General features: G+C 37.7%; 1 protein-coding gene across 4 annotated transcripts in view; it reads left to right on the top strand.

Moving 5' to 3' along the window:
* Window positions 1-12,503, top strand: part of TMEM144 (transmembrane protein 144) — a 46,347-nt gene that overhangs the window by 19,985 nt on the left and 13,859 nt on the right. For all 4 annotated transcript variants that reach the window (XM_032248565.1, XM_032248567.1, XM_032248566.1 and 1 more), the window contains 5 exons: window positions 1,913-1,994; window positions 4,453-4,520; window positions 7,118-7,236; window positions 9,878-9,997; window positions 11,101-11,198. In XM_032248565.1, coding sequence (XP_032104456.1) covers window positions 1,913-1,994; window positions 4,453-4,520; window positions 7,118-7,236; window positions 9,878-9,997; window positions 11,101-11,198 — 487 coding nt within the window. The remainder of the gene's footprint in view (window positions 1-1,912; window positions 1,995-4,452; window positions 4,521-7,117; window positions 7,237-9,877; window positions 9,998-11,100; window positions 11,199-12,503) is intronic.

Genomic DNA, 12,503 nt, shown 5'->3' with positions numbered 1-12,503 from the left:
ATTTGGCAGCCGTGTAGAAATGTGATTACACAAAGGGTGTGATCTAATTAATAGACTGAGGGGAGAAACACAGTGAAACCCGCCTGTTCAGATTCTTCTTGGTCTCTTTGCGTAGCATTTCTTCCTCCTCAATATACGACAGGACCCCTCTGGAATGAAGGTCTTATGATGTAGACTAGGTAGATCAGAGAATTTCTTTATAGCCAGCTCCTACACAGAAAGTGGAGGGTGGGGGGGTTGTTAGAGTAACCATTCTAGGTTTCATGACTGGCTTAGTGTCCATGACACATCTTGGAGAAAAGGAATTCCAATTTCTCTGGGAGAAAGGTGAGCAGAAGCCATCAGGGCACAAGGAAGCCAGAGAGAGACTTTCCTTCTGAGGCTGCTTCTGAGGACTTCCAACCTCCTATAATTCAAAGTACTCAGCACACCAATGTGCCGCAATTTGGGGTATCGGTTTCTGAGCCCCGCACTGGCTTCTATTAAATTAGAAAATCTTTAGAGAAAAAAAAATTACATGGAATTGTGACAAATGGTCTAGATCGTGTGATAACTATTCTTAGTGTTGTGGGAATTTAAAGAGGAAGATTCAGTGAGGAGTGACCCAAGGGGAAGTTGTTTTTTTTAAACCAAATTCAACACTTCAACTCTTCTTTAGTTCAGATAGGACAAAGAGTATGTAGGGTGTCCAGCTAGGGAAGAAAGAGAAGCAAGGGCAAGTCGATGTGAAAAAATGGGGCAAGGGGATGGTAGAAAGCTTGGGGCAGGGAGTGTCAAGCACAGAAGCTCATACAGGTATTTACGTTGAGACAGCGGTTGGGTGGAACATAATTCAGAGAGCCATAAAAATCCAAAAGGAGAGCTAACTCTCATATGGAAAGGAATATGAAACTATTCATATTTTAAAGCAAGTAAGAGATGGAATAAAGGAAGCTAATTATTAGAACATTTTAATTTTTATGCAAAAGATAGCATATGATAGACACTCTTCTGTACCTAGCTACCCACCCTATTTCAGCCTCATATGTGCTTTGAAAGCTTCTTATTTTATGTGAAATGTTGAACCATGCAAATGTATTTTAAAAGTATTTTAAAAGGGATGTTAAGAGTATCCCAGCGTTGTTCATTTTCTCAAGTTAATTTAATCTTTTGACACATTTTAACATATTTGAGTGGTTAAAAGCCAAGAATAAGTGAGACATTTGTTGCAAGGATACTGGACATCCATAGTGTATTATGAGAGAGATGTTAAAGGGAAAAAGTCATTAGACTTAAATGTATGTTTTTATCTCTTGAATATATCCTGGAGATATTTTCATATCAGAACGTAGAGTTCATCCTTATTCTATTTTTACAGCTGCATAGTATTCCATGGCATGACCATGTAGGCCACCTCACCTGAGTGTGAGTGCACCTGTGTTAGTGGGCCTGGAGAAGAATTGGTAAGGTCAGGAGTGGACACACCAGGGGCTTCCGTAGATCGCCCCAGGTTCTCCTCTGTGGGAGTTACACAGTTCTGCACTTTTTCAGCAGTATCTAAGAGTGTCTGTCCCCTAGCGTTTGTTGAAGGATGTTCAACTTTTGAAGTTGGTCAATATAATAGGTAAGCAATGTTATTTCAAAGTAGTTTTTATTTGTGTTTCTTTTACAATGTGATTTCAAAGTTAAGGGAAAGATCTGATGTGGGAGGAAAGCTTATGAGTTTAGCCTTTAGCCTGTTGTAGTTAAGGAAAATGAGAGATCGAAGAGAGTGGGGGTTCTGGAGAAACCCCAGGACCACTGAGGGGCAATTTGAAAGTAATCATGTATCATTAGGATCTGATTATTTCGGTTGTGTTTTTTCTTAAAAATCAAGCAGCTTGATATAAACCAGTATTATGACAAATCTCACTCAAATTTATTTTCCTTACAGTGCTTTCATATTTTTGTTCATCAAAAGTGAAATGCCAAATAACACGTGTTCCGTGGATACCACTCCATTAATAACAGAGCATGTGAGTATAATACGATACAACATGATTTGAAACATAAAATTAAGATAAAAGGAAAATACATAAATTTTAAACACAGATGAGAAAGTGGTGTTTGCTCATCAATCATGGCTGTGTTATATATCTTAGCATATTTATTATGGCTAGGTCTATGTAGCAATCAGTATTTCCACAGTTAAGCTTCTCAGCAAGCGCACAGCTTTATTTATTTTGATTAACAGATCTCTACTAGGAGATAGATATATAACCCCATATTTTGTAATGATTTAAAGATTCCTACAATAGAAGAACCCTAAATACTTCAGAGGAATGTGAAAGTAACTTTAGAAAGGGGGAGGAAGGAGGTTTTGAAATTGGCCTGGGGGAGAATAGACCATAGGCAACCCATGAAAGGTAAGTGAGGTCATAGGTGAGTAGGAACTGGACTTGCTTTGCTTCTTATTTCTTTTTTCTGTCATATCCCATTCTACCCAAAGTTAAAAATAGAAAATATGTTAGGAGTCACTGTTTTGACCTCGAAGAACCCACATTAGTCTGGAATAGTAAATCCGAGTTAAATAGGAGCAACTTTTAAAAGGGACCTGATACAGCACAAGTGTCAGTAGCTACGTATACAAAAGTGACTTCAGGGCAAAGCCTCATTGCCATGAACCCAGGCCCTAGTCCTTCTCATCTCAAGAGTCTCTCCTGTCTGCCCCAGGCCAGTGCTACCCAGCTCCCCTCTCAATCTAGTGCCCCTCACCCCCAGTGATGTATTGCCTCTTGGCAGGGTGCTACCTCTACTCCTGACTTCAAAATTAATCTTTCTTTTTTCCTTCTTCCTCTATCAAAACTTTTATCAACTAAAACCTTAGTCAAATTGACACTAAAGTTGAATAGTAATTAACTTAAGTGTAAAGATAAGAGTTTTATGAATCCACAGGCATCCCTAATCAGGGAAATGTTTCAAGGAGAAGGGAGGAGTTGGCTTTGGGAAAGTGTTACTTGCCTGCTTCAGGGATCCAGACACCTCCTGCCCAACCAGCCTCCAAAACAAAGGAACAAAATAATAAAATAAATGCAACCTGGTAAAAGACACACAGTAGGCTAACTGCCTGAGATTTTTCTAGGCAGTAAGTTTAAAGATCATAAACAGGATGATGGGTGGGTATGCAACCATGCATTATGAGCTCCTTATAATGAAAGAAAGTGTTATTGCCGAAGGAAAACTTGACTTAGCACATGGCAAAGAATTCAGATCTACTTTCTTGTCTCTTGCAAAAGCAGTAGGAGTATAACATCAAGAACGCTTCAGTTGGCCGCAATCCCAGCACTGTGGGAGGCTAAGGTGGGAGGATCACCTGAGGTCAGGAGTTGGGGACCAGCATGTCCAACATGGTGAAACCCTGTTCCTACTAAAAATATAAAAAAAATTAGCTGGGTGTGGTGGTGCTCGCCTGTAATCCCAGTTACTCAGGGGGCTGAGGCAGGAGAATCGCTGGAACCTGGGAGGCGGAGGAGGTTGCAGTGAGCCAAGATCGCACCATTGCACTCCAGCCTGGGTAACAAGAGCAAAACTCCGTCTCAAAAAAAAAAAGCACTTCCGCTTAGAGACAGTATTATAATATAGCCCCCTTATCCTCAGGCAAGATGCCCAAGGAATGCCTGAAACCACAGATAGTACCAAACCCTAGATAGAGTAAATCTTTGTATCTGATCACCAAGACAGCAACTAAGTGACTCACGGGCAGGTAGTGTACATAACATAGATAGGCTAGACATAGGGATCATTCACATTCCAGGCAAAACGGAGAGGGATGATGCGGGGTTTCACCACACTATGCATATCAGTGTGCAATTGAAAACTTCTGAACTTCTCATTTCCAGACTTTTTCATTTAATGTCTTTGGACTGCTGTTGACAATGGGTAACTGAAACCACAAAAGGTAAAACTACGGATAAGGGAGGAATACTATAATTCCATGTAGAAATAGGAATTTGCTCATTTTTCCTGACTTAGAATATTAGCCTAATTTTGAAACATGGCTGGGAATGTTTTATTAACTAATTAATTTTTTTTTAAATTAGTATAAGAAATGTTTACTGATCTTAAGCATTCCATAGTAGGACAGTCTGAGATTTTCTTGGTTCTAATTTCTTTACAGATTATGCAGAACATTAAGATATGCAAATGAAACATGCATTAATAAGTTTGATTAGTTTTTATAGGTGTATCAAAATAGCCACATATTAAATGTGACAATTTGAAATGGAGGACTTGTCAGCTGCCAAGCCATCCTAAATGAAAGAGGAAAGAATTAGAAACAGTTGAGTTTAGAGATATCAGAATACATAGGTGACGTGTTTATTCTATTTTAAAGCATGGTTGAAAGAGAAGAGAAAAGCACTAGAAATATTGTCAGCAGTGTGATTATCAATTGAATGCTCTTTTTGTTTTAACTTGTGCCAATGTTTTCAATAGGTGATCAACAAAACTCAACACCCCTGTTCCTGGGTGGATAAACTTTCTACAGTACACCACCGCATGGTGTAAGGAGAGGTTACTTCTTTGCTCTATAATTCTGTTTCATATTTGGTTAAAGCAGGACTACTAGCTTGAAATGATGTTCATCTGAGTTCAAGAAAAGTACAGTAATGCAAGCTTTGACTTCTGTCTCCATGGGGCGAGGTTTTCTTTGCCCCCTGCTGAATTTTAAGTACAGATGCCCTTGAGCTCAACTGCTTCAAGTAATTACTAAATCATTGCCCTTATCTCTAAATGATAAGTAGATAATAAAAGCAACCTAATTTTGCATGACTCGTGTAGCTAAAGTAAAAGAGGCAGTATTGTGACCAATCTGCTCTCAGCAGTCACAATCAGATTAGGCAATAGACTTGTCTACCACGGCACCACCCAGGATCCCAGCCCTGCTCTGGGAATCTCCACACTCCTATGTTTAGACAGTTTTATAATTGCAGACACTCATTGTCTAATATAGTGGAATATTCTGTGTCCTTGTGGGTCCTGCTCCCTCTTTCTCCATAAGGACTCAGAGATTTAAGCTCAACATCAGCCCCTCTAGTTTAAGGTGTTTGCTTTGCTTTGTTTTTGAACTTCCAAATAAATAGGAAAATACATACTATTATATTGCTTGCATTTAACATTTGATGGCTGCTTTAAACTTCATGTAATGACATCTTTTGACTCAAGAATGTAAAGCCTTCTTTTTGATAGTGTGTATACTGTCTTTACAGGGGGAAAGAGCAGCATCTGGCACATAGTAGATACTCAACAAATATTTGAATAATTTGAATGAATGAAAGAATAACAACCTTTGGAAGAAATAAATATGTTGCTGTTTTGCATCAGAATAAAATCAATCTTTCAAACAAAAAATTTTTTTCAAATATTTTTTCACAAAGCCTCCCCTTCATCGAGATACTTGTTAAAAAAAAATACCGTTAGTTGTCTTGTAATTAGCTAGGCCTAGTCTAATAGTCTGGTCTGCGTTTGGGACGCTCCATGGCTATGAAGTCCAGACTTCACATGACTCAGAGATTTTCAGCATGAGAAGACACATTGCCAAGGTGGTCTTATGAATTTCTACAGTCTCATGTTACATATAGTACTATTTAAATTGACTACGTTAGTTTTTACATTTTGGAGAGAATTGTTTTTGCCTACGATTATTTTCTGTTTGGAGGTTTGTGTGATTTTTTTTTTCTTTTTTCTTTCTTTCTTTTTTTTTGAGACGGAGTTTTGCTCTTGTTGCCCAGGCTGGAGTACAATAGCATGATCTCGGCTCACCCCAAACTCTGCCTCCTGGGTTCAAATGATTCTCCTGCCTCAGCCTCCCAAGTAGCTGGGATTACAGGCATGCACCACCACGTCTGGCTAACTTTTTTTTTATTTTTATTTTTAGTAGAGAGGTGGTTTCTCCATGCTGATCAGGCTGGTCTCGAACTCCTGACCTCAGGTGATCCACCCACCTCAGTCTCCCAAAGTGATGGGATTATAGGCGTGAGCCACGGAGCCTGGCCAAGGTCTCACTCCGATGCCCAGGGCCGAGTACAGTGGCAAAGTGCTGGGATTATAAACAAAGGCCACCATGCCTGGCCTGTTTTCTGTTTTATGTCATTGTTCTTTGTGTTAACTTCAAGGAACTGCTCCAAAATATTAATCACCTCCTTCTACAACCATTGGAAATGCTTGCTTTATGCAGATATGGCCTAAGTCTGAGGAGTCCACATTACTCCAGTGCTGAAAATGAAAGATTTCCTTTTTGTGAAAAGCAATGTTTTGCCTGAAATACCCAGATTATTTAATTAAATCAGCACTTCCTCTTGACCATGGCATTGTCAACTAACACATAGGCAAGTTCATGGATCTCAGTAGTTGTTTTCAACAAACATGCATTTGGTACTCAGTCTATCCTAGTTCCGTGCTGGAGAGCATAGGCTGTTTAAAAAAAAAAAAAAAAAAGGCCAGGCACAGTGGCTCACGCCTGTAATCCCAGCACTTTGGGAGGCTGAGGCGGGCAGATCATGAGGTCAGGAGATCGAGACCATCCTGGCTAACACAGTGAAACCCAGCCTCTACTAAAAATACAAAAAAACCAGCCAGGCTTGGTGGCATGCACCTGTAGTCCCAGCCACTCGGGAGGCTGAGGCAGGAGAATCTCTTGGACCCGGGAAGTGGAGCTTGCAGTGAGGCAATATCGTGCCACTGCATTCCATCCTGGGTGACAGAGAGAGACTCCATCTCAAAAAAAAAAGCATAAAGCATTGTGTCAGTATATAGATATCTCAATTTAATTTGAATGCCAAGTTTATTTATGTAAACTGTACAATATAACTGTCGCAATATTCTCATCTATGTAATGACAACTTATAATCCATTTTAATTTCTATAAATCATGTACTTCTAAAATTAGACAGTGGAGGACTGAAGCTGTCCTCCTAGCCCTGATGCCACTTTAATACTGCAGGGTATTCCTCTGACTTCTGCCAGTCACAGAGCTTGAGATAAATGAATACTTTTGCTTGTTTGTGATTTGCATTGTAAAGCATGTTTACAATTCCATTTGTGTGTTTGTCAGAAATATTGCTTTGGGCCAAGATTAATAGTGATTTATTTGTTTTGTAAGGGGCTGCAGTCTTGCAGTGATATCTGGAGTACTCTATGGATCTACATTTGTGCCAATCATCTATATCAAGGACCACAGCAAAAGAAATGAAAGTATATATGCAGGGGCAAGCCAATATGGTGAGAATAAAAAGTTATCTTACTTTATTAATATCTGTTTTTTATGAATATAAAAAGAATTGTGATAATAGTAAATATTATGTGTCGATTCAATCTTTCTTTTTCATTGTAAGTGGTGAATTAGGAAGACACTCAAGACCAAAAATAATAAAGGATTATTTGTATATGATCTTTAACATACAAATGCAACCAACTTTAGTCAGATTCACCTCAACTACTTGGATCTTAAAACATGGTTTCTGACTTTCTAGTAAGATTTGGAAATTTTTTCCAGTTAGATGATCTTTGGGAAAAACATGTATACTTCTGCTCTTTTAAAAAGGCTAAAGTGTAATACATAGTACTTTAAAATCTGGTAAAGGTCAAAGTATAGCCTATTTGGTCAGAGGATATTATTTTTCTAGCACAGAGTTGTGCACTGGAAGGCCCAAGGTAATGCTTCCTGTTAATATCTCAGTTTCCATGGATAGAATTAATCTCCTAGGAATAAACACAATACTATATGCAATAGCGTTGTACAGGTTCAAAAGGAGATGAAAGAGTGTTTACTTTGGGGATCCTCTAATTACGCTGAAGCATGTCTTATACCCATGAATGATAAGAGAACAAGATCATTCATAAAAATAAAGTTCTAAGTCCGATGGCACAGAAAATTAATGCGACCTGTATTCAGATAAAGGAGAATTTGGAGGGCAAAAGACTTGAGGGAAAGATTGACAAAGAAGTTGACGTCTGAGCTCAACTGTAACAGAACAGATAGACTGAGTAGATGCCATCGTTTCCATCCTCCTTCTTATAGTTAGCCGCATGTATATTACTCAAACCTTTTGTTGGCTTCTGTCTTTTTTTAGTTAAAATTTTATACAAATACTTTTTTGCATTTTTACAAAAAGATAAAAACTAATAAAAATAGAATAACACAGGATAAATTAAAACAGAAAGAAAAACAAGAGTGGGGATATAAAAGGAGGCAGAAACGAGTCTGAAAACTTTGTACTACATTGGTATACTTGCTAGAAAGGAGCCTAAGTTTGGCTCTTAGAGTCCTTGCAGGCACAAGGGAAGTCAGATCAGTCTCATGATTCAATGAGCACAAGATAAAAACAACTAATTGTTCGGGAGCACAGATGTTCTTGGTACAGGGACATAATAAACAATGTCCTCAACAATCTCTACACAAAGAGAACAATGGCTTCTTAGGGATCTTGCTTGTGACAACTCTAAATGTAATGTGATGGGAACACTTTATTTTGGTTTATTCAAAAATAATTGGTGCGGGGCATTATTTTTTATTTTATTTATTTAACAACACATATGTCGTATATGCTCTATCCTAAGTATTTTACAAATACCCTGTTAATCTTCATAGCAACTAATACCATTATTATCTTTGTTTTACAATTGAGAAAATTAACATGAGATGATTTGCCCAAGTCCCAAATTTAGTGAGTACTGGAATGAGGATTTGCGCCCAAGTGGTCCATGCTTTTAAATCACTCTATTTTCCTTTCTTTTGTGGTGGTTCATATACAAATGTATTGCCCTTACATGATCCAGAGATAGGATTTAAGACTTAGAGCAATAGACAAATTCTCTGTCCATTAAGCTTTTCTCCCTAAACGTGGCCACTTATCTTTGTCAAAATTTTAGGGGACAGAAACTTTGAGTCCAACATGGCTTTCCCAGCCAAGAACCTGTAGTGCACCCATCTGTGTGGCCACAGTACCATCTGCTTAAACTTTAGTCAGTGGCGTTGGGATTTTGCTGAGATTGAGCCACCATCATGGGATATGAACTCCCCCATGTACTTAGGTTTATAATCAACAATTGAATAAAACCCTCTCTGGATTAACTTCCTGAATAGACTTCTGTACAGCTGTCATCTGCAACAGAGATGCTGGTCTCCAGACTGATCAATGAATCATATAAAATTAGCACCCCTTAATTTTTTTCACCCACATCCCCACTGTAGTCAACCTGAAGATTTGCTATAATTGCTATTGTTACTAGTAAAATTAGGCCTGAATGCCTATTCTTAAAAGGGAGGTATTAACATCACGGTCACATAATTCATTGTTTCTTATTTAGCTTTACCACATTACCATAAAAACTAGCCTTTAGTTTTGATTATAGTAACTAATCTAATAATGTATCCAGATTTTAAATGTATTAATTAAAATTCTATATGAACACCATGTAGAAAACTAGGATGATTAAATATAATTGTTGGTTTCTTTACTTTTTTTTTTTTTGAGACGGAGCTTCGCTCTTGTTACCCAGGCTAGAGTGCAATGGCGCGATCTCGGCTCACCGCAACCTCCGCCTCCTGGGTTCAGGCAATTCTCCTGCCTCAGCCTCCTGAGTAGCTGGGATCACAGGCACGTGCCACCATGCCCAGCTGATTTTTTGTATTTTTAGTAGAGACGGGGTTTCACCATGTTGACCAGGATGGTCTCGATCTCTTGACGTCGTGATCCATCTGCCTTGGCCTCCCAAATTGCAGGGATTACAGGCGTCAGCCACCGCGCCGGGGCCGGTTTCTTTACTTTTAAGGTTAATTTTGGTGAGTTTATTTTGAAAAATCTAAATGTATCTGGAATGATTGAAATGGTATTTGAGAGTTTTTAATCTCTATTTTCAGATTTAGACTATGTTTTTGCACACTTCAGTGGCATCTTTCTTACAAGTACTGTCTACTTTCTGGCCTACTGCATAGCCATGAAAAATAGTCCTAAACTATATCCTGAAGCAGTCCTACCAGGTAAGAATATGTACTACAGAAGATCTTCTTACTATATGAAAGTGTCTTCTACAACTCATTTAGCTTGAATAAGTTTCTTCTGGAAATCAAGCCATCCTCTGTGTGTGTGGGGCATGTGTGTGTGTGTGTGTGTGTGTGTGTGTGTGTGTGTCTGTGTGTGTGTGTGCATTCCCCCTAATTACTTTGGCCCAATTCACCACTAAATATGAAGTATTTTAAATCCATGAAACTGAATATGAAATGTTGGCCATTATTACAGAACCAAAGCTTAAACAATAAATCTATTAAAATCCTTTCCAATCTTCTGTATTGATCATCAGTCTTTACTATTTCTTTTTCACTATCTAAGGGTTCATATATCAACAAATAGGAATATGCAGTAACTTGGGAAAACAGTTGCTACAAAATATAAGAAGAGAGTGTGATGACTTCAGAAAAGACGTATGTTAAACATACATGCTTTTGGACTTAATTCATTAGGCATTGATTGTGCTTTTTTTTTTAATCTCATTTAGGAGTTTCTTATAATTCAGTTTGGAATATAGGTCCACAAGTAAAATTTTTTAAAGGCAAAAATAAGGCATAAGTCAGAGTCTTATTCTAAATGCCTAACAGGCTCATGCTAAAGAATACCACAATATAGAAAATGCTAGAATACTTACCAAACGCCTAGCTAAAGTACTGTGAAAGTTTTAGCTGGTATTTTTACTTAGATCCTACAGATTTTTTTTCTTAGCAGTACCATCACTCTGATCTACTTTATTAATATTTATGGTTCACAGTAAATGGTATTTGCAGAGAATGTTCATGTTCACCTTGTCCCCAGGCCCCTCTTCACCATCCAATCTCTACCTCTTTTACTACTATGGGTACTTTAATGCCGATAATGTGAAAGCATTTCTCATTCTACCCATAGCAGCCAAGAGTAGAGAAATTACCTGGTTCTAAACTAACAATAAAACACAGCTCAAAAATCCATATTGGCCAACAACATTGATCAGAATGCATTTATGTGTGCACCTTGGTATTCCTGTTGTAGCTAAAGTGTGAGTTCTTCAAGAGAGGAACATGGTCTGCAAATATGTGTTGTCTTTCTATTTCAGGATTCCTCTCAGGAGTACTTTGGGCCATAGCTACCTGCTGTTGGTTCATAGCGAATCACTCTCTGAGTGCTGTGGTCAGTTTTCCTATAATCACTGCTGTAAGTAGCTGAACTGTTTTTCCAAATTTTCATTTTATAAATGTCAATCCAATTTTTCTGAAGCACTCTTAGGGCATCAGACTGTGATGGAGTTTGATTTTTTAGGAGTACAATTAAATGGACTCAGATAGATAAACTGACCCTCTTGAATCTTCATGTACCTGACTGCTAAGGAACATTTCTCACCTCATTTTAGCAGGGCTATTAATTCTTAATCTCTAATATCCTTGCAGTTTTTGTTTGATTAGTTTATCTGATGTCATTTTAGAGACACTGAAATTTGCTATTTACAACTATTGATCTCTACTTGTATAAAAGCCTATAAATATAAAAAATGGCTTGATGTGTATTACCACATCAATGTCATGACCATTTTGTGAGACTGAAAGTACTTCAGACACCTCTTCTTATGGTACTTCACTGCTTTTAAGCAAAACTTTCTGAAAGTGCTAAAGCAAGGTGTTATCTCTGGGTGATACCACTCTGTACTTAATACAATTTGCTTCATCCAATTTTTTAGGTGCTAATGATGTAAAACATAGATAATAGAAAAACATTTTTTTACATAGGCAAAATAAGTATTCAGAAGATTATTCCCATTTTGAAGATAAGAAAATTGAGGCAATAACTAAGGACATGATCTGAAGTCTCATAGCTAAGGAAAAGCTGAAGACTTTTAAGTACGGGGTTTCCAGTCCACAGTGCTACTTTCTGCCATCATAATGGGATCTTATTGAGAATTTGTTTTAGGTTCACTGTGGTACTAGGACTGATATATACATACAGGAACTGCTTTCATGGTGGGCTATTAGGTCTGCCCTAGATATTGTAGATTGCTAACCAGCATTCAATTGCATCCCCTGGCTCCAAAATCATCATCACTAACAAACTTTATCTAAAACATTTTAGTGTTTGCATACCTGTGTAAAGCTAGAAAACTGATTTTTTAGAAACATTGTCTAGTTTATAAACCACTGATATAATTTGATATAAATTCTGGGCACCAAACAGTATATTTTGACAGTTCTACTCTGTAAAATAGTTAGCTTTCAAATACAACTAAATTCAAATAATAAAGGGCTTTTATAAAAATTTGCAGAATCCACATTTTAACATTCTTAATCCTGCTGAGGAAAAAATCTAACAAGTTATGAAGAATTTCTGTAGGTCTAAAGTCTTTCATAATAGAAATGGCAAAGGACCCAAATTCTTTCCAACAAGGGATTTGTTCTTCCTTATTTCAAGGACACTTACGTTAGAAGTGACAGGCAGTGGGTATAAAGCTTACCTGTTAAATGCATAAAA

Source organism: Sapajus apella, unplaced genomic scaffold, assembly GCF_009761245.1.
Source record: "Sapajus apella isolate SASKATOON/1434 unplaced genomic scaffold, GSC_monkey_1.0 scaffold67, whole genome shotgun sequence".
Classification (NCBI taxonomy): domain Eukaryota; kingdom Metazoa; phylum Chordata; class Mammalia; order Primates; family Cebidae; genus Sapajus; species Sapajus apella.
The sequence above is the reverse complement of the archived record's forward strand: the minus strand, read 5'-3'. Positions and strand labels throughout refer to the sequence as shown.